General features: G+C 42.3%; 1 protein-coding gene across 18 annotated transcripts in view; it reads left to right on the top strand.

The window, feature by feature from the left end:
• nrxn3b (neurexin 3b) overlaps window positions 1-27957 on the top strand; it is a 277893-nt gene that overhangs the window by 55770 nt on the left and 194166 nt on the right. For 12 of the 18 annotated variants that reach the window (XM_034579318.1, XM_034579332.1, XM_034579329.1 and 9 more), the window contains 4 exons: window positions 8929-9230; window positions 11095-11139; window positions 12781-12942; window positions 25558-25996. In XM_034579318.1, the coding sequence (XP_034435209.1) occupies window positions 8929-9230; window positions 11095-11139; window positions 12781-12942; window positions 25558-25996 (948 nt within the window). The remainder of the gene's footprint in view (window positions 1-8928; window positions 9231-11094; window positions 11140-12780; window positions 12943-25557; window positions 25997-27957) is intronic. The other 6 variants (XM_034579327.1, XM_034579328.1, XM_034579338.1 and 3 more) reach the window with 2 other exon arrangements.

The raw sequence follows: 27957 nt of genomic DNA on the forward strand, positions 1-27957 counted from the left end.
GTTTCTTTATTCCATAGACTCGTGTAAAAGCTGGTTTTCAAATAAGCACAAATAAATCATCACTAATAACAGAAGAGTAATATTATATTCATCATTCTCATTATTTTGAGTTTCTCTTCTTGAACAGTAATTAACAGTTTCTATTTGAATTCAGGTCATTTTCTTCTTTGCTGTGCGGATCATTCTTCAGCTACTGTCAACAAAACTCAACATTAACGCTCAATATTTTTTTTTGTCCTTTAAAGTCAATCAATACAGGAAAGGCTGCAAAGGTTTCATTGCAAATTTCATGAGGAATCGTTCAGTTTCAGGGTTGTTAACGTTCAAATTCAGTGCAAATTTAAACAACTCAATGATGGTTTTCCATCCACTTCAGTTGTGTGAACATTATTATGTAGAAATATGACATTTATGTTTCATTTATGTATTTGAGAAGTGTTCTTATCGCTCAACAAGGATGTTTTTGTCTGCTGTTATTTTTTTGTATGTCTTATTCAAATTCACTATTTTCTTTACATTTGCAACATTCCACATTTGTAGTACTATACTGAGTTTTCATGATACTCAGTTTGATGCTGTATTACACCTTGTTTTCTCTCTTTTGATTCTACACTCCAGCTTTAGTACACCACCCTGCATTTCACTGCACAAACCGAATCAGCATGTTACAAGTAAACAAGTGAATCTTTGAAATCTTTTGAATATTTTAACTGCATGCTTTGGAACGTTTTCAGCAATTTGTCTTTCGATATCACTTCACTTTCAGTTCTTCTCCCGGGCTGGGCCGTCTTTCACTTTTCCCGTTAAGGAACCTTTTGAGCTCTCCTTAACTCGCAGAGTACGTGTCGACAGCCGCCCCAGCCTCTGATTGCATAATTGGCTGCTGCTTCCATAATTCAGACGCTAATTACATGCAGACTGTGGGAGCAAATAGGTGCGCTTTCACGGACAAATCTGGCCTTAAATGCTCACAGTGATGGATAACGTACTGTATTTCAAGCCAGCTTCAGGTCTGTCAACATCGTTTATTATTCTCTCCGGGGCTTTCCCTCGAAGCCCGAGCTCCGAGGGGTTCAGTGAAAGACGAGTCTGAGATGTCCTGCATCAGCCTCCCGCTCCCCTCTGTGTTTTCAAACATCACTCCACTTAATTGTCCAGTATTAGTAATGGGAGTGCAGCCACCACATCTCTGTCTTACTCCGTCTCTCGCCCCTCCCGTACCTCCACACACACCAGTATTCGCTCCGCACAATTGCCTCAGTTGATGGGATTGGACCTCAGGCACCTGCCCCCATTCTTCAGACACCCTCCATCCCTCCATCATTCACTCCTGCCGTTCACCCCCACCTCCCCCCACGCTGTCATTCCAAACCCCATCACTCACTCCGTGGAGACTCCGCCATCAGCAGCCAATAACGAGCTTCAGTGACACACACACACGCATGCACACATACACACATACACACATACACACATACAAAGAAGCCGAAAAACACACTGAAGGTGAAGGTGACACACTTGACGCTTGTAGCCAGAAAGTCACTGTTTACACTGAAATAGTCAAATAGAGGAAAAAAGGCCTCAGATGCACCTACACTCACATTTCACGTGAAGCTGCAGCAACTTTGTATTATTTCACCAGATCATTTTACTGATAAATTACAGAATTTCGCATAGGCGCAAACCTCACATTACAGATTTCCCCAAAACTTGGTGGAGGGATGCGTTATGGGTCAAGAATGAGCCCGTAAAATGTTGTTGCGAATCTGGATCTATTTCATTTCCTTTAACATTGTGAGATGTGCTGCTTTTTGCTTTGTGAACCAAAACTGTAAATCAGCATTCCATTAATTCTATGTATGGGTGAGGGACAGGGCAGAGTAATTATTGAATACTCAACCCTAAACATGGTCATGCTCGTTTGATGAAAATATTGAATCTTGCAGCTTGAATGGTTTAAAAGCACTGGTGAAATTGGGTAGTCTAACATGTTTTGGCCTGTAAATGCTACTAAAGTAAATATGACCTGATCATCATTATCCAAAGAGTTTTGACAATCCACTTTGAATATTTAGCTACTGTACCTTTTGTAAAATGTTGACTGATCAGAATGTACTGCTAAATGTAAGTTCAGGCAATCTTCAAAATCATTATATTCATCTTCTGAGGACTATGAATATCTAAAGAAAAAAGTACCATACATAGCTAAACAAGAGTGGCTAAAAACATGGACATCACCATATTCGTCCCTGAGTCTCCTCCAGCAAGGTCACAGGGCTTTGCTGTTGCACATCATCAGCCAATAAGAAGACTTAATAGACTCTCTGTGCAGGTCTATTAATAAAAGCACCGATCCATTGAAGATAATCAAATCGCGGACTAATTATCTCTTCTATTATAGACAACGAACAGTACATTTACAGAACAAGCCATTCTACTTTAATGTGCCGCAGTCATCTAAGTGTGCCTCATTCATCCCTGCAGCGGCTTCTACCGCTCGAACATTTTGAAGTTGAACAGGGTTTATTTTATTCATGCACTTTGTGAATATTGCAGTCAAATGAGCCAGTACATTAAGTAATGTTGGAGTAAGAACATTTCTATGCCATGTGTTTTTTCAGCAGGAGGTCTTTCAAGAATCTTTGAAATCACAATTCTTAGACACTTCATTTCAAAAGTCTGTCACTGGGGAGTTTGCGATGCAGAAGCGATGTTGATCGTGTACAAATACCATGTTGGGTTTGCGGTGCCGGGTGCTTTGAGGGAGGGGGAGTAGCTGGGAGTGTGATGTGGTGGGTGTGCTGTGTTATCAGTTGCAATAATAAGGTTTGCTAATGCCACAAGCCACAGGGACGGCTCTTCACTGCTGGTCCTAACACACAGTGTCACTTTGGGTCTCTGGAGAGTCATTGGAAGTGCCTCTGTCTCTCTTTCCCTCCATCTGCCACTCTCGCCCTCCTGCTCTGGCTCTCGCTGCCTCCCTGTCTCCCAAACTCTCTCGGCTTTTTGCCCGTCTCTTTTCCCTTTCTCTTTTCCCCCCCCCCACTCGCTGTCTCTACTTCCATCTCTGGCTTCCTTTTGTTCCCAGACTCTTTTGCTTCCTGCGAATCACTTCTGTTTATGCTCCTCTGTCTCTCTCTCTTGTCTTTGTCGTTCTCCTCTCCTCACTCTGTGTGCGCGCAGACATCTAAGGCAGCCTGAGACAGGTCGTCCGCCGCCGCTTCTCGTGGGGTTTTTTCGCGAAACACAAGATGAGAAAAAGAAGTGTCAGGGGTGACAGTTCGCTTCAACCTCCGTGTCGGGTGACATCTTGGAAGTTGCCATCAAGAGGACAAATTCAGTGCAGTTTGTATATATTTAGTGACTGGAAAATAAAACCCAGAGGAGCCATATTTACACAACTTTATCACTGCTGTCTCTCATGAGCCCTTTCAGATCCTGGGTTGAATTTAATTGTGGCTCCAGTTTATTGGAAGGAAAGGGCCAGTTAAATATTACCTGGCAACACATTCTACCGAATCTCCCTCCAACATAAGCGTGTCTGACAGCGCAGCCTGCCTTTGAAGAGAGACATCACCCATGGTGCTCCACATTCAGTTGACATGTGATGTCTCACCATTGAGCTTTAAGCCACACAGTAGCACCTTAGAATTGGCCACATGCGGGGAAGCAGTGAAGCTCATTGTTCATGTTTGGCTGCGTCTGGCTAACTGTTATTAGCGGGTGATGCCGATTTCTCACCTTCGGGAAGAGAGGAGATGGAACAGTCAGAAAGTGATAGAGTCAGGGTGTGATGAAGCATGGCCTTTGTTAAACGCATTGCGTGTGGGATGACACCACAACTTTGAAAGACTCCGGTTCCCAGGGGTGTCGCGCAAACATCAATCGCTAAAAGCACGACTGAACTTTCTATGTTTAGGTCTGGAACTTGGGGTTTGTTTTTTTCTGCAAACTGAGTGCAAACATGCATTTGATGTGTTGGATGTCAGCACAGATTGAGTTTACTTCACCAAAAGGTCTCAGAGGGACTGCAGCCTCGGTTGTGCAGTGAGGGTTATCGACTCTGCGGCCTTGCGGCTGTAGCCTCTCCAGCTAGAGTCAGTCTGTTTCTATGATAATCACGAGGCCTCCTGTCTCTAATCTTATCATTAAACTGATTTCCCGTTGCACATTTTAAGTCTGATTAGCGGTTAAGGACAGTTTGATGAACTGCCATGATCTCAAGGAGGTTAAGGTTGTGGACCGGAGCTCTGAGAGGTGACAACACCCTTGCTCCCATGGGGGGGAGACTGGAGAGTGATCTCAGGCAGCATTAGTATGTGTGTGTGTGTGTGTGTGTGTGTGTGTCTGTGTGTGTGCGTCTGGGGCGAGAGGGGGAACGGAAGAGAACGGGAGATGGTAATGAAGGAGCTAATTGCTTCCAGTGGATTTTGAAATCGAACCCGAGCCCCCAGTGCATGGGCCAGGCAGCACACAAATGGAATATTGATGACTAAGGCGAAAATAAGGGAAAATGACCCGCCTATATGATCGATATGAAAGCCACACATCTGTGCAGAACATGTCTCAACAGGCAATACATTTCCCCTGGCTTTTATGGATCCGTATACACTTACCACGGGTTCAATATTGCTGAGGTGCAGAAATATTACATTATATCAATTTGCTCTCTCTATTATTCATAGCAACAATGTAATATTGATAGTCTTTACAGCTCCACAGCAACTTTGTAATTAGGTTATTGTAATTAAAACACATATGGAGAGTCAAACATAGCACAGACAGGAAAACTTTTATAGGTGAAATATAAAACTGGTAATAATGGACATTAAGCAGGAAAGAGGTAAACAGGTTTCACTCAACATATGATATTAAAAGGATTTATTGATATGTAACAAGACCAAATGTTTTTTTGCTATGAAGCTGCAATGCTCATTAGTCAAAGTGACTAATGTCAGTATGAGTCATCCTCTGGGAACACTGAATTTGTCTAGATAGTAGCTGGTGAGATATTTCAGTCTAGACTGAGTGTCGTCGTCGATAGAGCTGTGGTCCTAGAGAAACTCTAAACTATTGCACCAACAAAATCTATATTACTCTGGTCACTGCTCTTTAACTCCAACATGCATTATTTCACACATCACCCAGCACTAACAGTAAATGGCCACTTGGGATGTCGGCTCTTTGCACCGTTAATAATAATGTGAACGGGAATCCCTTCGAATCGAATCCAGCGAGCTCGTCTTGCAATTTGAGCTGCGGTCCTCTGACCTCATTAGAATGTGTTGGTGAGGCGAGGGGGAGTTGCCATGACAATAGCCCCTCTGCTTTGGTGAGAACAGGCAAGATCAGGTGTCTGAGGTGGATCTGAAGGATTGCTCCACGCCTACAAAGAAAGCTGAGATATCCTATATATATACATGGTGGTATATGGTGGTGTGACAAACTCAGAAAATATATTTTTAATTGCTTTTCACGGTCTTTAGTGGTGCTCCATTTGTGGTGTTTTTGGATACAAACAGTTTGTTTAATTAGCAAGTACATTTTTTATAAGGTGAACCATTGCTTGGAAAAATAAATAAATGACTTTTATGGGCAAAGAAAATCAGTTTTTGCAAAAACATGGGGCCTTCAACCCACATTACTACACTTTGCCTGTGTAATTTGCCATCAGGCATTTGCAAGGGGCCTCTAGGCAAAATGTGCCAGCCAGTGTTTGTAATGCATCTACAATTTCTACCGAACATGATTCAGTGCCGACTGCTTCAAGAAGTGTCTTTGGCTCGAGGAGCTACACTCGTCCAGATGTACAATAAAACCAAACCCAAAAAGGAGCTAGAAACCTTTCTGTTTTAGACGGTGATGAGAATGATACCACGGAGTGGCTATCCATCCATCCATCCATTTTCTATACTTTTTATTCTTTGTGGGCCGCGGGCGGCTCTAGCTGACATTGGGCAAGAGGTGGTGTTCGCCCTGGACAGGTTGTCAGTGTATCTCAAGGTCAACATACAGAGACAAACAACCATTCATCCTCACATTCATATCTACTGTCCTAACCCCAATCTACATTTGGATTGCGGGAGGAACACACAGAAAGACCCGGGTTTCCAACTGGTCACGATCTTGCTGCGAGGCGACCGTGCTAACCACAGAACCACCATGTCGTCACCAGTGTGGATACATAAATCAATATTTATTTAATCTGGGAGTTTTTGTTGAAAAAAAAAAAAAACATTGACACAATTGATGGAACTGCCATGGCTCTTATTGTTTTTCCCAAGCACTTGGAGAACTATCATTTTGTGCTTGATTTCTGAGACAATATTATAGGGGTATACAATCTAGAGGCTTTCTCTGTGCAGCGAATGCCTGTGTCATTTCTTAGATTAGATGCATGAAATCAGTGGAGATGGAGAGTGTTTTTTTGATTCTCCTAAGTATATTCTGCTGCCTCTCTCTGTTGTGCTGTCTCAGAGGTAATAATGGGTTTCTATTTATTCCCCTGGCACAGGGATGAGGGGCTTTCATGGGGCCTTTTGTTGCCTCCCGTACTATTTCCTCTTGTCTCCGTGCTGCGCAAAGACATGAGTTGGATGCCGAGGGGAGAATTTCTCCATGACCGGAATCAGCACCCCATCATCCCACAGCCCCACTCAGCTTTCCCTTTGTTTCTCTCTCATTTTGTCCTCCTCCTGCAGCTCTCTGGCAGCTACACAACACTGCTCCCCTCATGTTTACATATAGCCTGATCCAAAACAACAGTCTGACGCTTTACAGCCTGCAGCCCTTGTACTCTCTCTCTCTCCCTCTCTTTCTCTTTCTCTCGCTTCCATCTTCTCGACTGTTCTTTTCCTCTTTTCACGCGTGGCTCTCATTGACATCTCCATGAGTCCACAGACGAATGACGAGGAAATGAAATGGCGCGCACAACGAAAATGGTATTGTTGGCAGGTAATGACACAGTTAATGTTACAGCGGTTCGCTTGTTCGCGACGTCGGCAGTGCTTTTTTAAAATTGTATATTTCTGAAGGTTGCAATTTCCAAAAGCTGCTGCCTTGAACAGTGTTTTCTTCGACGATGAATCTTCGAGTGGCAACCTTGAGTCAGCTGTGCCGTGTCCAACTTGACACATAATTGACAGCGGGTCTGACCCCGTCTTTAATGGATTCACCCAGACCCGAGCTAACCAGTGTGTCAAATCACCTTTTAAGAGGAAGCAGGGAAAGTGTCATTTATGTCATCACTGATCATAGGGAAACACAACTCCTCTCATCCACTTCTTTTCTTGTAGAGTCTTTGATTTCCCTCAGCCCAGCAATTTTCATTTCCCTTTCATTCATCCCTCAATACAAAAAGAATATTATCTATGTAAGATGAATTATCTTAAATCAAGGCAAAAAATTGGCTTGTTTTTGTCTGACAAGATATTTTTCTTACCAGGCAGTTGTTATGTAAGTGTGACAGAGTATTTGGGCCAGTTCAAGGTGGGGAACAAAATTGGTGATCTTGAGAATAAAGTTGTAATTTTTTTAGAATAAAGATAAAATACTAAAAGAATAAAGTCAGATTATTACGAGAAAAAAGTCGTACATTTACAAGACTAATGTTATATTAGGAAAGTTGTAATATCTTTTATAGTCATAATTTCAGTGTCATTTAAGAGCGGGCACATAAGAAGTTCAACTTGTTAGAATATGAACCATCTTGTAAAGTTATACTTTAGTTAAGGTTTCATTAAACAACCTAATCATCTTTTGTCACATCAGCACCACATTATCATAAGTGTCAGGACTTTGAAAAGATTTCGTAAGAATCTGTCTCGATTCCGAAGAAAGACCAACACAGACTTGGAGGAAGTTGTCTCTTAGTGAGGGAGGACATGTTTTGTTGTGGTCGACTGTGAGGTTACATCAGTGTGCTATTCAAAGACATTTCGTAGTTTCTCAAGAAGCAATGAGATTTGTTCAAGATTTTGGATCCAGAAGGAGTGGAACTCTTTTATCTCGTAACTTCTCATTAAATTACAACTTTATTCCTATAATATAACAACAATATTCTCAAAATATCAAATCATTTTTCTTAATATGACCCTATTACTCTTTTGCACTTGTTTCACACGCTTACATTTACTTATTTAAAAATATTGACAAATGAAATTTTACTTTAATCCCTGTAAATTGATTTATTTTAAGTAACACTTTCCTCATTGTGTTACATGTTGTCTCGTTTTTTTTCAGAGCTGAGTCTGAGTCCCCCCCCTCCCCTGCTCTCCCTCTCTGTCTCGAGCTGTCTGGTCTCACCTTACTCTCGGCGTTGCTGTATAAAATGGTCTCAGGAAGTCACTTTGCAGCAGTGGAGTGATATAAACCTGTAAAATCTGGCTAAGTTTGATTTATGCGCACCATTAGCAGGGAATAGTGTTCCATCATAAGTCGTCTGTGTGTCTGTCGAGAGGCTGTATGCGAAACCTGAACCCGCAGTCGTACAGATAGGATTTTATGATCTGAACTGAACGATGGGATTATCATTGCCGTAATTATGGCAGGCGGTGGATTGTGTGTGTGTGTGTGTGTGTGTGTGTGTGTGTGTGTGTGTGTGTGTGTGTGTGTGTGTGTGTGTGTGTGTGTGTGTGTGTGTGTGTGTGCGTTGGCTCGATGCAACCTTCTCCGCAGCACACAGCAGTTCTCATATGTACCGAAGCTGCCTCCTGATTGATGCGGACCACAACTTGGATACTCAGCTTGTTTTATGTGTAAAATATTTAAATGTAAGAATAAGTATCATCATGATGAAGTGGTAAAGTTGCAAGTATTTAGTTCAAAGCTGCAACAGCAACTCTCGAAATGTGCTGGATGTAAATGTTGAAAATAGCTTTATTTACACCTTAAAGTAACGATTCGTCTTCTTCTCTTTTGCCATTTCAGCGAGGGAGGAGAACGTGGCCACCTTCCGCGGCTCGGAGTACTTTTGCTACGACCTGTCGCAGAACCCCATCCAGAGCAGCAGCGATGAGATCACACTGTCCTTCAAAACCTGGCAACGCAACGGCCTCCTCCTACACACGGGGAAGTCCGCCGACTATGTCAACCTGGCGCTCAAAGACGGGGCCGTGTCGCTCGTCATCAATCTGGGCTCCGGGGCCTTCGAGGCCATTGTCGAGCCAGTCAATGGAAAATTCAATGACAACGCCTGGCATGACATCAAAGTGACACGCAACCTGAGACAGGTAATCGGGGGTAGCGGTGATGGACGGAGTTTGGAGACAGGTGGATTATTATTTCCTTTTTTTGCTTTAGATTAGCTGCTACCGAGAGCTTTGGAGAGAGAGCTGGCATCAAGAATGTCACGTTCCGATTGGTTGTCATTCCATCACCACAGTTCAGAAACCATATTGAAACAGATGTCATGATTTTTCAGTTGTCTATTTTCTTACATGGAATTCTGTTTCATCTTCTCTCATGGTTTAACTTTTGTTCTAAAAAACTGGGCAAAGCAGTTCTTCAGCATGGCCTAGTAAAGGTACCATTATGTTAGATATATCCTTCTCTGCTGTTTTCGACATATTGAACTCGAGTTACCTGTGTCCTCAATTTAGGGTTATTTGATGCTATTTTGATCACTCTCGCCTAAGGTGACACATCTATCCGGCGCTTCTTGCTTTCATAAACTGTTTTATATGTTTGTGTAGAATATATTTAAAGCCAGGCAGAGAGCGTTTGCCTTTGAGCTGTGTACTAATGTGGTATTTATAGCTCAGATTATCGTGATGCTTTTTTAAGGCAGTTCGTTATTTGACAGATGCTTTTTTTACCGTTTTCTTTATGTAACTTCAATTAGCCTGTGTTGCTGTTGGGTGGAGCGTCTATGTAATAGGGCTGTCGCTATTTCTAAAAATCAAGTTCAAAGGAATTTGACACGACACGCAGTTTGTTCAAGTATATTTGATCACTCCCCCCCGCATAAGGCAAATGTGGACGAACACTCATCTTTGCTTGCGGTGCCTCCTTTGCTGTCTCACTTGGGAGGAAAGCTAACTGTGAAACCCAAAGATCGCATAGTGCAAAGTCGATAACCAGCCGTCTACGGTGTAGAGCCCAAATTTCTGCCCAACATCTCTTCTCAGATGCTCCGGTGTTGTGATTGTCTGCTCAGGACGTCTTTCCTTGCTAGAATTCTCCATTTTCAAAGCAAAACAGCGTAACATTACTGGCGCACTGGCGCACCCTCTGCTGGATTATGAGGCAAACTACTTCAGGCGGTTATTTGAATATGATCGTATCCCCTCATGTTTGAAAGACTGTTCAGAAAAGTGTCAGCCCTGTTATGTAATAGTGTGATCTAGGCTATAGAGAGAGAACAAGGAGCTCAGTGCTTTGTTGCGGTAGTGCTTGTTCTTTGTCTTGGTCGACCTTTAGTGTGTCTGCAAGGTGAGACAGCACTTTAGTGTTGCTTTCAGAGCCGCACAACAAGTAAGTGTTGATTTTCCTGACCCTCCGTGACAGTGAGCTTTTGTCCCACAGGTTAGTAAACAGCTGTAGACGAAAATCCCAACAGGATGAACACAGTTTAGGGGGTTACAAGCTAAGAGCCGGGGGCTTGCCGGCTCTCTCCTTTCTTTCTTTCCTTCTCCAGATCTGTCTTTCTTTCACTATCACTTTCTTTTCTCTATTTGAAGGTCAAACTTTGATAGACTCGGGGTGAAAAAAAATGCTACAAGATTTGTTGGGATTTTTACGCCATCCTACACAAATTTCTATCTGAAAGTGCCACATCTTACAGTTCTTACTGTCTTCTTCTTTTCTTGATTTTTTCTTGCTGCACACTGATGTAGAAAATTTGGCTAGGATGGCAAGGAGCCGCATTTTTACCGCGGGGAATCTCTGACAAATCCTGTAGTGTTTCTTCACCCCAACACTAACTCATCCATGATAAAAGTCATTTTTTACAACTAACCTTTATCTAACCAACTAATGTACTAACATCCTAATTCTTCATCATTGCTTTTGGTTTTGGTTTTCTGTCCATCCTTATTAACAACCTTTTTTGTTCATTATTCTTTTGATTTCCTTTCTTCCCCTTTTTCTGGAAAGCAATCAGGCATTGGACACGCTATGGTAAACAAACTACATTGTCTGGTAGATATCATTCTTATTGTCTTTTTTTTGGGTTTGCCGTGTGTCCCCTCCCCCTCTCTTCTTTTATTCGTTCTCTTTGAGTTCCATCCTAGACACTCTTATCAAAAAATGAGGAGATGGGTTTGTATTACCAGGCAATTGTTTCTTCGCTTCTTCTCAATTTCCTCCCTGACCTGCCAACAACCTCCTTCTTTACCCCACAATCCCCCATCCTGTTTTTTTTTTCACTTTGGCTTTTACTTTTTTCTCTTTGTTTCTTCCACATTACTGCAGATTGCCAACAAGTAAAAAGAAAATTGACTTCTTTGCCTTTGTCAGGGCGACTTACTTTTTATTTTAGTTTTTTTGCACAAAAAGTCCCCATTTTTTGTGAGGACTGTCATCCAGAACTGACAGAAGCTTACCACAATCCCAAAGATGGGCGACCTCGACACCGAGCCCCAAAAGAGGAACTACCAAAAAAATGGCAACCCTTGAACACCATTGCGGGAGCTCTGACAGTTGTTTCCTACTCACTATGGCGCATGGCATGCCCACAACTCATTGAATCTCACCTCCCAAACTCATACAACCTCAACCCTGTCAACCAAAAATAACCACTAACACTCTAATTCACTCACTTTCCACCTGTCACTGTATCACTCACCCTGCCCTCCTTGTGTGTGTTCTTGTAGCATGCTGGTGACAGTGGTGTGTGTGTTTGTGTGTGTGTTGGCTCACTTTGATCAACCCTCACACCTGGGCCCATATTCAGAACATTTCTCAGAATAAGCAAACTGATCAAGGATTATCGGTTTGTCCAGTGACATTGAGAATGTAGACATGACACCTGAGCCTAACCTGATCAGAGATCAGCATGAGCTATTCTGAGAGTGTGTTTGAATATGGGCTCGGGTCTTGATTGTGCATGAGCCTCTGAACCCTGTGTGGCCTGCTCCAGCTTTGTATGGCACCATTGATCCACTTATTCCCCTACATGTCCAGTTAAGTGTGTTTAATTTGCCTTCTAACAGTGGTGACCTTAGTTTGCACATTGATGTGGTGTGAAGAGCCTCCCTTTGTTTTGCATGTGTGTGGATATATAGATGTGGACGTGTGAAAGAGAGGAGAGAGTGTGAGACTGATGGTGTGAGAACGAACGTGTGTGCGAGTGGAGGCGTGCGAGTACACACGCCTGTGTGCTTGTTTGTGTTCACATACGTGTGTACTGTATATGTGTGTGTCTGCAGTTACCAGATAAATCCCGAAACCTAAGACAAGTGCAATCAATTTGTCCTTGGTTTGAGCATTGTACTAACCCTCCCCCCAACCTGAAGTTTCAAAACCAAACCCAGGATCCATTCTCTTACCCCCATCAAAGATAAAGAAAATATGCCTGGGCCATATTTTCTTTACCTGTCCTGTGAATCCTATGGCAAAAATTCCATTAACCAAATCCAAACACTGTCTGGTCCAAACTAATCGCTTCACGGTACTAAACGATTCTGTAAAAAAAGGTTAAATGAGAAACCAACCTACAGTGTGGAGCCTAAAGAAAAGTTTCGAATGCAGACCAAGGAAGGAAGTGTGTTTCATACACAGCATGCAATCTAATACCAGAGTGTAATGGCTGGGCTTTGGCTATGTGTTACCCCTCAACAGGTGACTATCTCTGTGGATGGAATCCTCACCACCACTGGCTACACCCAGGAGGACTACACCATGCTGGGCTCCGATGATTTCTTCTACGTGGGCGGGAGCCCCAGCACCGCGGACCTGCCCGGATCTCCAGTTAGCAACAATTTCATGGGCTGCCTCAGAGAGGTAGGAGGGCCTGAATACAAATGAATACAGACAGAGAGCGGGCGCACCGCAATGTGTTGTTCATTCCCAATACTGTATCTTCATTTGCATCAAATTTCAATTTCTGTTGTGGGACTAGTTGTCATACACACAACTGCTTTATTAGTATTTATTCAGCCAGAGCAGCTGTTTTTAGATCCGGTGAAAAATAATAATCAGCACACTTTCCCCGGGAAGGGGAGGGAAAGGGGGAAGAGAATAAAATTGCATTAATTAAAGCTGCTGAGCTGGCAGTGGAAGTATCACACTTTCGAAATTCCCTTGCTTGATTTAATTCATAACACTTACTCCTGTTTGTGTGTGAGAAAAAGATCCCAAAATTGCTTCTGTCACATGTAATTTGCAGCATCAGCAGGAGAATGCCACTAAAACACCTCTCAATGGGCAGCAATCTGAGAGGAATATTTGCCTGTGATGAAATGGCAACAAGCGCTGTTGTTTCGGGACATTTATAATGCATCAGCTGGCTCCTTCAGCTCGTGAGTAAAGCCCAAAAATATATATTAAGTTCCCTGTTATTTACATTTTGCCAACCATTACTTCTGCTGCGGCAAGTAATGATAATAAAGGGAGGAGCGATGGCTCTTCAGAGCTGTAAAAAAGATATAAGTCTGAATCAATGTTTTTAGTTAAGCAGCAGTCTAAGATATAACATCGTTGTCAAGATTTACACATTTGTGTTGTTGTACAGAGACTACAGTGTGAAACACAGCTTAAAATATCAACTTTACAGCGGAAATAAATTTTCCGCATGAGTGAATTTATCTGATCATACATGTGGTTCTATGTATCTGGCTACACCTGACCTTAAACTCCCTCAGACTCAAAGGGAAGGTCTGTTCTCATGAAATGACAGAACAAGTGGACCTTACATGATTGCAGTGCCGCCGCAAAATTGGTGCCATGGGTTGCAGTTGTGGCAGATCCAGTTATCTTTAGTGAAAGGGCGAAGCAGTTCTTCTGCTCTAACAGAGAGGGATCTCACATCGGGCCAGGATAAACAGCCCTGGCAACCCTAGCCAGCAAACTGCAGGCAAGCCGACCTGGCAGTGGCTGCTGCAGCGCTGCAAGCTGAAAATATGAATTGGAGTTAACAGCGGCCATGATATGTTGTCACAACAGTTATAGCAGGGAAATGTACGAGTTAAATTTAGACCGGCATCTGAAACACAGGTGAAAACTTACATCTGTCTGCTGCTGTCCATGCAGCTCCTTACTCAACAACAGACATCATATGAACTGATCAAATTTGATGCTGCGATGATTGAAAGATCCTCCATGTTTTTCTCCTGTGGACGTTTCTAGCTTGAATCATATGTTTAGTTTAGTTCATTAGGGTTTCCTCTGAAGGGTTAGAAGATCAGAGATAAGCCATCAGCATCAAATCCTCTGCATTATTCAGGCGAGACAGGAAGTGACCTATTAATTGTGGGATTTGTTGCTGGTTTGAACGCGTCTGCGCAGAGAACCTCCCGCTGAGTTGTGCATGTGTGAAAGGCAAACTACGGGTAAACTTTCACCGGGAGCCAATTCTCCGGGTTTTACCCGTAGGTCATATCTGAAAACGACATTACCGAAAGTGTTTTTTCCCCTCCCTCTCCTCCACCCTAGAAGTCATTGTTGTTGTCTTTCTTGTTTTCCATCCAAGTGACTGCTGTCCTCTATTTCGGCGCTGCCCCCCCTCGCGCAGGTTGTCAGCCATTGTCTGAACTGGGACTTAAAAATCTCTTCTGCGAGCTGCGACTGATGAAAAAAATCATACATAATACATTTCCTATAATGCATTTCACCTTCCCCTACTGGTTTTTATCTAATTACAATGTGTTTCATCAACGTGTGTTAAAAAACGAGATCTTATCACATCTTTAAAGCTTGCAGACTCTGCGCCCTGTCTTAGAGGGAGATTCATGCATAAATTATTCTACAATCAAAACAAGTTAGTATACTGGGAAAGTTTATTTTTAACCCCCGGTAATGGATGCAGGAATTCAAATTTTATTTTTGTGGCATTTTAAAAGCCTTTATAATATTTTGAGTATATAACGTTGTGACTTTGAAGACATGAATGTGCCATCTCTTCTCAGGCTGGCCGCACTCCACCCTCTCATCCTGTGTGTTTTTAACTTCCATCACAACCCTCTCACTTTTGAAAAGAGCCAGTAACGTGCCGTGATACGCTGCCAACCTCAGCCCAGCACCTCGCAACATTCCTTCCACTTAGCTAAGCTAGCTTCCATCAAACCACAATATGCTCTTTCTTCATCCTGTTTCCAGACTGCTGTGCTCACACACACACACACACTGACACACGTGGACGAGCACATTTGGGCAACGGCTTGGAGAAAGTCACCTTGTCTGCATTGTTTTACGTTTTGGCTGACTGGCTCAGGATCTTGTTCCTCCGGTCATTACCACATTGGTTAATGCATTCCCCCTCATCCACCCTCAACGACACTTTGTCTCTCTCACACACAGACTCCATTTTTATATAGAGATGCACATTTTTAACACTGGCCCAGCCATTCCAGTACTTTTACCTCAGGCTCCATGAATAAATCGGAGCTGTGGCTTCACATGTGTGTGGCTCAGGAGGTAGGGCAGGGCAGTCTGCGGTTCCTCCAGTCTGCATGTGTGTGAAGGGGTGAATGGGACTTGTAGTGTGAAGTACTCAGAGCAGCTGTTGAAACTAGACAAAAGAGATGTATAGATGCAGCCTATTTACCAGCCTGTGTTCTGTTTTAGGAAAATTGGCTGTGGTTTATACCTTAGCACAAATAACACACAAGGAGAAGCTCCCTTTAAAAGAAGGATAAGAACTGTCTTACACTCCTTGTATCATCAAAGTATTATGGCTGAACAAATGCATTAATAGTCCTCCTGGGGTTTAGCAAAAGGACTCTAAAATCAAAATAGCACACTCTGTGATAAAAATGGTCCTTTTTTCCTGGTATTGTATTTCATGCTTTTTGTGTATTTATGATTGTACTATTGCGATACAGGAGGATTTGTTGTTTTGCACTGCTTGACAGCCACGGTAGTGAGTCCAAGGCAAAGCATGAAACATAAATGAGCAGTTGGGTCAGTTCGGCGAGTCTCCCTGCCAAGTGTATATAGATTTATATGCACTCAAACACTGCTAACACAGCTGCAGCGGCAGAGTAACGCAAGGCTCTCTCCATTGTTACTTCACCTGAACCCTGGTTGTCAGGGAAACGTTTCTGCATCCACCAAGTGAGGTGGAGACTTTTCTGTTGGTAAAAGCTTTTCCCCCAAAGCGAGTAGTGGCATTATCATTCATCTTAATAATGAATTATTCATCTATGAATACAGAATTACTTTTCTATGTATGTTTTGCCTAATTGTTTATACTTCACTCTCCCTCTGACGGTTTAGTTAATATGCCAAGTAAAGGGTGAAGTGTTGAACATAAATATATCTTCTATTCCACACAAACAAACAAAACCTCACCTGAGCCTGTGACACACTATATGGTTTTAATAGAGAGTACATCTATTATGCACCTTTTCTCCACTCAGCCAGGTTAGCCATTAGCATTATGTTACAGCTGGTGTGGTAGTGAAGCACATTCACTATACGATCTAGTCTGTAACACTTCTGCTGTTGTTTAATTCAGTTTTGATCAAATACAACAAACAGATGCATCACTACCTAAACATATATAAATGTAACAATTCTTTATTAAAATGTCTAAAAACAACTAAACCAAAGTGTTTCCAATAATGTTCAAACAATTTCAATTCAAGGTAATTTAATTCATTTTGGCCGCCTTTTAATTGCGTCATATCCAGCCAGTTAGCCAGGTGGCGTTTTTTTCCTTCCACTGTTTGTACTGGTCACTCGTAATGGGTCACAGTTATTCATTGAAGTTTGCTGCATAAAGTCATCCATCCTGAAGGCAACAACTCCCATGATCCCACGCTGCTTCATGATGTCATCAAACTATTTAGTTATTGTTTTGATTGAGAGACCCCTATAGCTGAAGTTCTATATTGAATGTTTTATTGTTTCATTTTGATACAATTGTCTATAGAGACATTTATTTTAACCTAAACCTCCATCTTCCAGTTGCACAGTAGTAAAAAAATTAAATTGTCAAAAATATATATAAAAGTATTTACTTCCATTCACATTGTGTCATAGTCTCACATTTTAAATATGATGCTGTTATGAATTAGTGCTAAATCATCACACTAAAGATTAAGCACTAAAGTTATTTCTCTCTGTAGTATCTATCTTACACACAGTCATTTCATTTATTGATTATATAAAGTCCAATTTTAAAGAGGCAAGTGCATCTATATTTCATCATGGGCCGTGATGCAGAGGCCGCCGTATCTCTGTGTTTCCATCATTATCCAAATGAGTGTGACTCAGCATGAGTTGGCCCTTGTGAGAGTGCATTGGCTGGATAGAATCTCGGAGGTGATTCACCATGTGCTTTGGGTAGTGGTAGTATTGTGCTGTCCTCCGTTACGCCATCTGCTACCCAGCACCGTGGAAACAGCTGGCCTCGTGATCTCCCTTCATCACAATATCTCTTTGATCAATCCATTAAGTGCAAATTGTGTCTTTCTATGGACCGCACGTGTGTACTTGCCTGCACGCTCTCATCTGCATATACATTGGTTGCTCTCCTGCACCACATTTATTCCTTCATGCCCCCTCCACTTCTCTCTTTGGATTCAATATCCCCAGGTAATGAGGGGATGATTCAGTTGAGTTTGGCCCATTGCTTGGATCAGAGTGCGTCACAAGTTCTATTTGAATGGGGGTGTGTGTGTTTGTGTGTGTGTTATGTCTGGCTCGGGCGCTTCAAACGTTTTGGAAGCAGAAATGTTGATGCGTGTTGGTTTTCTAGGTGATAAAAGAAATGTTGAATAAGCTAATGGAGGCATATGTATCTACAGTGAGAGAATACCTCCCTTTCTTGACAACAAAAGAGTTGCTGTGCGCTGCCCGTCACAGCCCTTCTCTCGTTCAGTCTTCACTGCACTCTCTGCCCCTTTAGGCTACATAGGATGTCATCCATGCTCAACACACACACACACACACACACACACACGTCCCGCCCACGCTCGTGTTTTGCCATGTGTACTGGAGTGTGTTACAAAACTGTGCGAGCCAGTCGGCAGCCGCCTGGCGCGCTCTCCGGTCAGCCCTGATGTCGGCGGGGCCGTGTAGCCAGTGCCCCCGTCATCACTGGGTCTCACGACTCGCAGCTCCTCCTTCTGGCGTCACAGGGCACTCGTGGCATTGCTGGAGCTGTGTTGTGGCAACCCGTGTCAGACTATGGGGGAGGCAGGGGGAGGCAAGGGGAATGGAGGGTCATGCGCCGTCATCTCTGCTGGGAGAGGAGGGGCTGCATGCAGGAGGTGGAGGAATGGGGGAGATGATGATGAGTAACAACCAGGGAAGCAAGCAGGGGAGGATGGAAGGTGTGAGTGAAGTGGGGAGTGACGGAGCGGAGAAGACGGGTGCAGGTGAAGTGAAAGTCAGTGGGTGACGGACAGAAGCAGAGAAACACTGATATAGATTCAGATAAAGGGAACGATGAGTAAGTGAGAAGATGCAGAGAGAGGGCAAGACACCCATCTCTGGCATTTGAGAGGAACATTGTCGTCATCAATTTTGTGTTAGTCACCACAGTATATTCAGACAGCGCTTGTTTTCCCCTCCAATACAAACCTAAATGTCACCCTGTCCTTTTAATTATCGTACTGTTTTTTAATGTCCCCTCAGAGGGCTGAACAGTGATGGATGACTTTAAACCTGAGTTTTTAATGGAATGTCATCACCTTTCACCCCAGAGGGTAAACTGTGACACAGGTAAACACAGGATTTCGCTGTAGGTAACACAACTAATGCACACTTTGCTATCCCAAATTCAAGACTCTGAATGTTGTGACAGTAGAAAAATACATTTGCTTAAAGGTGTTTTCACATTTTCGAGTCTCCATCCCAGGGAGCACAATTGCACCTGTACCTTGAGATTAATGATGTTTTTACTGTTGACAAAAATATATATTTTTTATAGTATAAGTAACACTCTTTTAAGTACGTTCTGATAGAAACAGAATATGTTACTCATTAGCTTCTATATCGTCAGGAATAACTGTATTGACTTCTGCGATGTCAATTTTCTCTCATGTTTTATGCTGATTTATATGGCACTGATTTTACAAACACATTCCAGTCAGCGCTTGAAAATGAAATGCTAAATTTAAGAAAAATAACTTTTCTATTAAAGTTTTAATCATATAAAACTATTTATAGTTTTCTTTCATAGATACTAAATATATTTGAAATCATATACTTACTACCATACAAAGCTTAAAGTCTAGAAGTCACTTTAACACCTGAGGAAGGATCCCAATCTGGATTATCTCTCAAGGTCTTCGTTTAAACCATTGAGGGTCTGAGATCAAACAAACACTGTGTTTCTTCTCTCATGTTTGAATCATTTCAAAGATAAAAGACTACACAACCAAACGAAAAGCTGCATGATGGGGAAAAATAGTTCATGCTGGACAAGGTAAAACAAAGCAACTCAAGGTAATGCCACCAGCACCCTGCGCGCATCAGGGAAAGGTAGCTGCCTTTGAATGCTGTAGAGGTGATGAAAATAAGTCAATGACATGTCTTGATGCTACTGAAAATCTTGCTACCATTTACGTCAGTTTAGAAGCATTCTTTTTGGCTCACTGTATTTTCATCAGGACCTACAATAGATTCATATTTATTTTAAGTTTCGATGCAAACTATGACACTGCCTTTTATGTTTTGGATTTCGCGTTTGAGCAATGGCTCCGGAGGGTTGTGGTTGGTCATGTTATGACCTTAAAATGTGTTGTGGTACACAGAAAGTCAGGAAGAAAGGGTTGCAGAGAACAGCACATGCACATGTTTGATAATATGAAAAGGGTGCGTGATTTAAGACCTAGGTCATAGCCAACATTAGCATTAACAGCTTTGTTACTAATACAGCAAAAACGTTGCATATTTAGCATCAGGTCTCATTCCTTAACTCGCCCAAGAGCCGTCAGTGGTGGAAAATAATACTTGTGTTAACTCTTAATTTTGCTTGTGTTTAATCTGTTATGCCTGCTGCACACTGGAGGGTTCTCTGGTCGATTTTGGTTCCGATTCTGGCCTCCAGACGATGGCGAACAGATCTGAGTCTGATCTGAAAGATTATCTGGTCAAATGATCCTGTAGTGTGAGGGATTCACAGACAACATCTTAATGTCACTGGCTGAATCTTAGCCTCCCTGATTTTGATTTGCAAATATTAAACATTCGATGTCGACAATATGAAACTAAGCTATATAAAGCGACTATCACCACCACCCGCTCCCGACAAGACACCGATACTGTAACACCTTTCATCTTAGTGCATACGGTGCCACGTTTGAATGTTTTATTTCAGTCTGACCGCTGATGAGACAGATTTAATGAGAAAAAAAGAGCAGAGAGCAGGAAGTGACCGAGGAGGAGAATCTACAACTAGTCACTGACGTGTGTGCTGTCTTGGAGGTGATGGTGGAGCAAGTTCATCATGTGACAGCTTGAATCAACCAAATGTGTGTGTGTGAGTGTGCGTTTGAGAGGTTATTCTATGATCTGCAGTGACTTGTGTATCATGTAGAACAGCTGACACTGCCTGTCTGAGCAGGTTTTGCTGCATTCCCTCTATTTTGCCATGGGGTGGGGCCAGGGTGGGGCCAGGGTGGGGGGGGGGGGGGGGGGGGGGGGGCACTGGTCCCAGCTGAAATCTGATTGGCTAATTAATAAATAAGACAGCTACAAACAATTCTAACAATAAATATGACCATTTGTCAAGAATTGTTTATTTCCTGAGCTTTTTAGAAGAACACAATGTGCTTATACAAGGAACCATTTTCAAAATATATTCAGTGATGTGTGGCTTTGCTCAAAGAGACAACATTAAACAAGGGATGACTTCAATGTGCACCCTTATGAATCAGAAATTATGGATGTTGGTAATACCATTGGCCTCTCTTTGTAAATTGTGCCCCCTGATTATGCCCCCTGATTTATTAAACTTTTCATCAAGAGAAAAAAAAGAAAAAAACACATTTCACTTTCCCCTCTAGTGGTATTTAGTTATTCATCCGCTTTAAGAGTGTTTTAGTTTAATGTTTCGAGAGGGGCTGAAATCTAAAATATCCACTGCTGAACCTGCATTGCAATGCAGCGTGGATCAAATTCAAATGCTTGTCTTTACGGTATATTAAAAAATACCCTTAAAGCCTTGCTGAACTAAATGGAAAAACAGATGCAGGTTCGGGTGAACTCTCTCTAATATCAGTTCACTGTTACATCCCAGCTATGATAATAATTAGGTTCATATTGATCCCCAGTAATAACAACTGCATTTTCTTGCTATTGTTATAATATTTACTTTACATTGATCTGCCTGCATGAAGTCAAGTGTGTATTGTATATTGTATGTATTGTATCTATTTTTCAGTGCAGTCGTCTGAATGTATTTGCATTTCTCTGTGCATGTGTGTGTGTTTGAACAGAGTTCTCTGCAAAGCTTCATGAGCAGCGTGTGTGTGTGTGTGTGTGTGTGCGTGTGTATGTGTGTGTGTGTGTGTGTGTGTGTGTGTGTGTGTGTGTGTGTGTGTGTGTGTGTGTGTGTGTGTGTGTGTGTGTCTTCACTCCACTTCAGTGGAATTACCCTGCTTCTTCATTAACACTGGGGCTAAATCAGCAGTTGACAGCAGCTGTGGCCAGGGCCAAGAGGACATGAGCACTGATCTGAAGTAGATTAGGGAGGAGTTGTGTAAGGGTGTGTGTGTGTGTGTATGTGCACGCACACTCTGCGCATCCACCCACCTGCCCTTTCCCCGCCCGCTCCATGTAGCCTTACCACGGCTCGATCAATACACCATCCTGAAGCAGAGATGAAAGATTTTGCCTTTATGGAGTCGTTACAGTCCCTTGTGCCTGCACTATGAATGGGCCCCATAAGGCTGTTGATAGACTGAGGGATGGCGTGGCAAAGCACAGCCATAACAAAGGAGAAGATGAGGTACACAAGCCGCAGTAGTCAGTTCCTCTTTTATAACATCATTTCGATTACCTTATTGATCAGCCTGCAGCAGAGCAGACAAAATCATAATCCCAAAACAGATCGGAGATAGTTGATTGTAAGATTAGTACGTCCCACAATAACATTGCAGTGCCTGGGAGAGTTTGTAAAGACCTTTCCACTGCCAAGAAAAGTAAGATGGAGAGCGACCAAAGGATTTCTCGAGTCAGACAGAGAAAATAGTGGTTTGCAGAGTAGGAGAACAGCCTGCTGTAGCTCTGATGGTGACCCTGTGTTTGAAGAGAATCACTGAGCATAATTATTCTGTCCATATCTAGAAAAGTCTCATCAAATATGTCTCAAAGACAGAGACAGACTGAGCATCTTGGAACTTCGGCAAGTTGAAGCGATTTACATCTAAGAAGTGCACAGTGGTCATCACAGCGCTATTTAAAAAAGCTCTGCATTGCAAATGCAGAAGCAAAAACATTAAAGCGTCTCTTTTTATGTAATATTCAGTTTGTTCTCGTGCCCAGTAGTCTAAAAGCTCGCTGCAAGTGGAATTCAAGGTATCTGGCTTCAGAAGAAAACATGAAAACATTGCTGTTGCAGAGACTAGAGAGAGTTATGGTGGTTAAAGCTGGAGGAAGTTTGAGCTACAGGGCAGCTGTAAAGTGTCAGAAACACATTGACTGTGACAGTGGTTCGGGAAGATCACAGGGTTTGGCGATATATTGAGAATTTGCATATATGACGACGTCTACAGAGAAACGTTGCACTGGATGATGACATTGTCACAAGGTGGAGGAGGTTGCTATAGTGACGCAGCGTTTTCTTAACAGACTGCAAACCTAAAGCATCCTATGGACATAAATCTGTAAAATACAACAAAGCTGCATCCTGTTTCCCTTTATCCCTTGTGGAATAAAACACTTGGTTTATCTGAACTTCCTGAAACTGTGCAGGAACTTTTTCTGTGCCAGTTGGGATCAATGGAGGGAACCGTCCTCCGAGTGATATCGTTCACATCTTTTTTAGCTATGTAGCATAAACACATTTGAGCTTCTCTTTTCTTTTCACGTCCTGAAGGTAGTAACTTCACTGTCCCTTCAGTTTTGTCAAAATCATCCGTCTTTAAAGGCACAGCTACGCTGAAATTCCCTCTCGGGCAAAATATATAACCTCTACATCCAGCTTCTCAAAGGAGATGCTGGTTTTCTTTGTCTGCTGTGCAATAGTCTGGGAAACTTTGTGGTTTTGAAGTAAGTCAGACCTAAAGGATTTTGATATCATGATGCTGGGATTTGTCACTATTTTTTGAAATGTTACTTACAAATACATGTTGTATGCATCGGCACATGTTTATGTTACAGCCAGTATAGGTGCTCTTTGCAGTCATAACCAATCACAGATAGGTAGTCCGTCCAGATTATTCAATCTATAGCTAGTTTGATATAGAAGTTTGATATCAAATCAATGTAAAATGAGTGGGTGCTTGAGCCCCACAGCACCCACTGAATCGGTGTGGCACCTTTACTATAAACCCATTGTAATGTGTGTAAAGGATTTTACTTCCTGAGCTTTTAACTTAAGTTGAGTACAATTTAAGCAGGTGGCTCCAGTCTGTGCTGCTATCAGCTTTTTCAACTGTGGAAGAAAACGGAAAACAAAAGCCTTAAACCTCTGCTCCGTAAAATCAATTTTATTTTTTTTAAATCCCTTATTATTAATTCCTAACGTTTCGATCGCCTTCTGGCCGGCTCGCTGACAAAGGTCATGTGAGAAAGTCTCATTGTTTCATGCGAGTGCCCTGGAAGAGCGCAGTGGTTTATTAAATGATGCATTTCTCGTAATTAGGATTTTAATCATATGATCATTAATTAATAATTAATTACTGGGTCGAACAAATGTGCTACATTAATAACATTTCTCATCCAAAGGCTGTTTCATAATTAACATTAGAAAGGGGCTCTGAGACTGATATATGATATTCATATTCAAACAAACCACCTTCAACCCTCAGAGGAGACAATTAATCGAGAAAATAATAAACTGATTTATCAATAATGGAAATGATCAGTTGTCTGAACCCCAGGCGTGTGCATGTCTCGTGTAGCTTTCTGTTCGCACACCCTGGTATTTAAAATAAAAATTCATTTCATTAGTATTATGTGTTGCCTTGCCAGTAGATTAAGTGCTCGACAAGGTGTGTGGTAAGTATTTAATGTGTGTCATGTTCAGGAGATTAAGCGTGTTTGTTAATCACGTTGACGGCTTCATCGCCATGTTTGTAGTGTACACAGATGTACACACACACACACACACACACACACACACACACACACACACACACACACACGCACACACACACACACACACACACACAACCAAACACATGACTTTCATATAAAAGCCAGTGGCACATCAAATCAACATCTCTCCCTCTTTTTCGCTCTATTTGCCTCCTGAAATATTTTCTTTCTCACGCCGTTTTCTTTCTTCTCTTCCCGGATTCCCACCAGCTTGTCGCTCTCTCCCCAATTTTTTTTTTCTTCCTTCCCCCTTCCCGTCAGTCCTCCTCGGCGTTCGGGTCACCTGTGTTGATTGACTGTCAAATCTTCCAGGATTATCGGTAATCCCACAGCAGCGAAATCTGTTTGCTGACAGCTGTGCTCCCTCTAACAGTGTTGCTTTTCCTGCACACACACTGCCCTATATACCATAAGAGGCCCGTCTTCCTCACCACAAAGGAAAGGGGGGGGGGGGGAAACAAAAAGAAAAACATTAATTTTCCACCTCGGTGGATTCCAATTGCTAATACTCTGCTCTCCTTTTCTATGGTATTTTGCCGTATTGGACTGTAAGGTGGGACTGCTTTCTACATGGATTAGAGTGGTTGAGCTGAATTTACCGTGGGTAAATAGGGATGATATTGGGGCATATTCTTCCAGGGTCACAGACACTCCTGTGGGGGTCCAGCAGAAAAAATTCACAAAGCGTGCTCTTTTTTGACGATTACAGGGGGGAACGACTCTCTAATAATCTCGCCATCGCTCCTCACCCGGTCGGCAGGTGTTCCACAAAATGAAAATATAGTCATGGATTTGTGTACAGTCTCCGTTTCACTGTGGATAGATTGAAGTTGTAATGGAAAATGACTGAGAAACAAATTGGGCCACACACGCACCTTAAGATATTAGTTTTATTGATCCTGGCGTCCTCGAAACAGCAATGTTTGATATTACCAGAGAATGATCCTATAACAGTATGACAGTTTTGAAATGGAGTACAATTCATTCACAGAGAAATACATATTTTTCATCCATACTTTTTGGGCAAATCGTCCCCTACAGTGACATATTGTGAGCAGCCTAAAAAAACTAAAACTCTGCACACACAGTTCAGGCTGAGGGATAATCTTCATCTTTACTCTTGAGTGCCTGTCATGTATTTGTTGCATTTACAAGAAGCTCCTAACTCGTGTATTTTTTCATCAGGTGGTGTACAAGAACAACGATATCCGCTTGGAACTGTCCCGCCTCGCTCGCATCGTTGACCCCAAGATGAAGCTTCAAGGTGACATTGCATTCAAGTGCGAAAACGTCCCCACCCTAGATCCCATCAACTTCGAGACCCCCGACTCCTACCTGGCCTTGCCGAAGTGGAACACCAAACGCGTGGGCTCCATCTCTTTTGACTTTCGCACGTCTGAGCCCAACGGGCTGATACTCTTCACCCACGGTAAGGCGCAGGACCGACGGGACGCTAAGGGCCAGAAGAACAACAAGGTGGACTTCTTCGCCGTGGAGCTGCTGGACGGAGGGCTGTACCTCCTGCTGGATATGGGCTCCGGGACCATCAAGGTCAAGGCCACACAGGCTAAGGTCAATGACGGGGCCTGGCATCATGTGGACATCCAGAGAGATGGTCGCTCAGGTAAGGATGGAGGGGAGAGGAAAGGAAGAGACAAAATGATTGTAAGCCAGGGGTGGAGCCAGACGGGCCCATCTGAAATCTGATTATGACCTAAAGGTCACTTATTATCAATAAATGTGACATTTTTTAAAAATCTTTCTAAGAGCTCAATGTGCTTGGAAAAGGAAACATTTTCAAAATTGTCCAATGATGTGTGACTTTGCTCAAATCTGTGAAGCTAACAGCAAACAAGGAACGACTTGAATGTGACTGAATCAGGAATTGTGCATGGATGTCGGACATATAATGGGCCCCAGTAAATTGTGGCCCTTTCATGGCCCCTGGTTTTATATAAATCCTGTTTTAAAAAAAACTTTTTTGAAGTAGCTGTAACTGAAACTTCACCTTTGTTTTGCAATCACACTTACAGCTCCACGATTGACTAATAATAGAAACTGGATGTGTGTTTAACATCGCTGATCACAGCCGGTTTAAGTTGTTAAAGTACTGTGATCCGCTCTGAGCTGTGAAAACTGTTGATGTTTTTCATTTCTCACTCTCTTTCACACATAAGCACAAACACATAATCGTGAATGACTTTAACCTGAGAACTGAACTCGTGGTTCGGATAAAATATGTTGCCTCTGGCTGTGCGGTGTAAGAATTTATAGGCAGAGAGTTGAGGAGGCGACTAACCAACTGCAAGAGAAGAGAACAATAATTTGAGAAATGTAGTATTTCTAAAGGGACTTAGCTTGTGGGGACTGTGTGTTATCAGTTATCCCTTTTAAATGGGAAATCTATATTTTGGATTTAATTACAAAAATACACAATTGTTTTTATTAAAAGAACAATGAATATTGATGAAAATAATTGTAATTTATCAAATTTTGTATTACTGATTACTATAATTGATTGACGAATCTTGTAAAAGATTGAGAGATTCAACAAAAATAATCTTACTTCATCGTTCCCTGTGATTTGCATGTAAGACCATATTCTTTTATTATTATCATATTGATATTCATGATGCAAGTGATTTATACTTACAGATTTATTTTAGTTTTATGGAAATTACACTTCAGCAATTACTCTACTGCAGACTCCTCACAGTAGCTGCAACAATAGAACTGCAGCAGCAGAAAGAATCAAAGTTGTAATCATGTCACGGCTTATTTCCTCCCTTTTCTCCTGCTTCACATCCACAGAATGATGTAAATCTCCTCAATATATTAATTCCAGCGATGATTTATCGCCTGGCTAAAGTCCTACCTCTCTCTAGATAAAGCGACTGCGTCTGCTTCCCCCTCGATTTCCTCCATTTGTATGTCCTATGACCTCCAAGCATGGCCGGGTACACAGAAAGCATTAGAAGAAGATTATATTAAAGAAATAGTGTAAGAAACTTGTGTTGCCCCCGAGCTCCAAACCGTACACAATCTCTGCATTAGGTGGGATCCTCCAGAGGACTCGGATGTGTTAGTCGGCACCACAGCCCGTGTTATATATCAGGTTAGAGCAGCCAATTTGGCCGTGTGTCAGCGCTCGCTGCTTTGATTAATCACCGGCGCAGCCCCTGGTGCGATAGCGGAGGAGAAAGTGGGATTTTCACAGGGAAAAAGAGGAATGAGACAGATATATGGATAGCAGAGTGAGGGATGGTTAAGAACAAGCATAATCACACTCCTGGCTCGAGTGAAATGTTAATAAGAGTTGCGAGTGAATTAGATTTCTTGTCCACAAAGAGCCGAGATCTCTCCATACGGCTGCAAGATGAATTTAACAGAAGTAAAATGTGAGAATTCACCCATTTGTGCTTTCGATGGAAAAAGCGATGTTGTCATACTTGAACTCGGTGAGGTCTGATTGAGAGGTTAAGCTTTCTTTTTCTTCTTTCTTTAATCATCTATTTATATTTCAAAGCTCAGCTATATTCCAGTTGCAAATGGATTTTTGAAAAGAAAATATTTTTATTTTATTTA

The sequence above is a fragment of the Hippoglossus hippoglossus genome, chromosome 24 (assembly GCF_009819705.1).
Source record: "Hippoglossus hippoglossus isolate fHipHip1 chromosome 24, fHipHip1.pri, whole genome shotgun sequence".
Taxonomy (NCBI): Eukaryota; Metazoa; Chordata; class Actinopteri; order Pleuronectiformes; family Pleuronectidae; genus Hippoglossus; species Hippoglossus hippoglossus.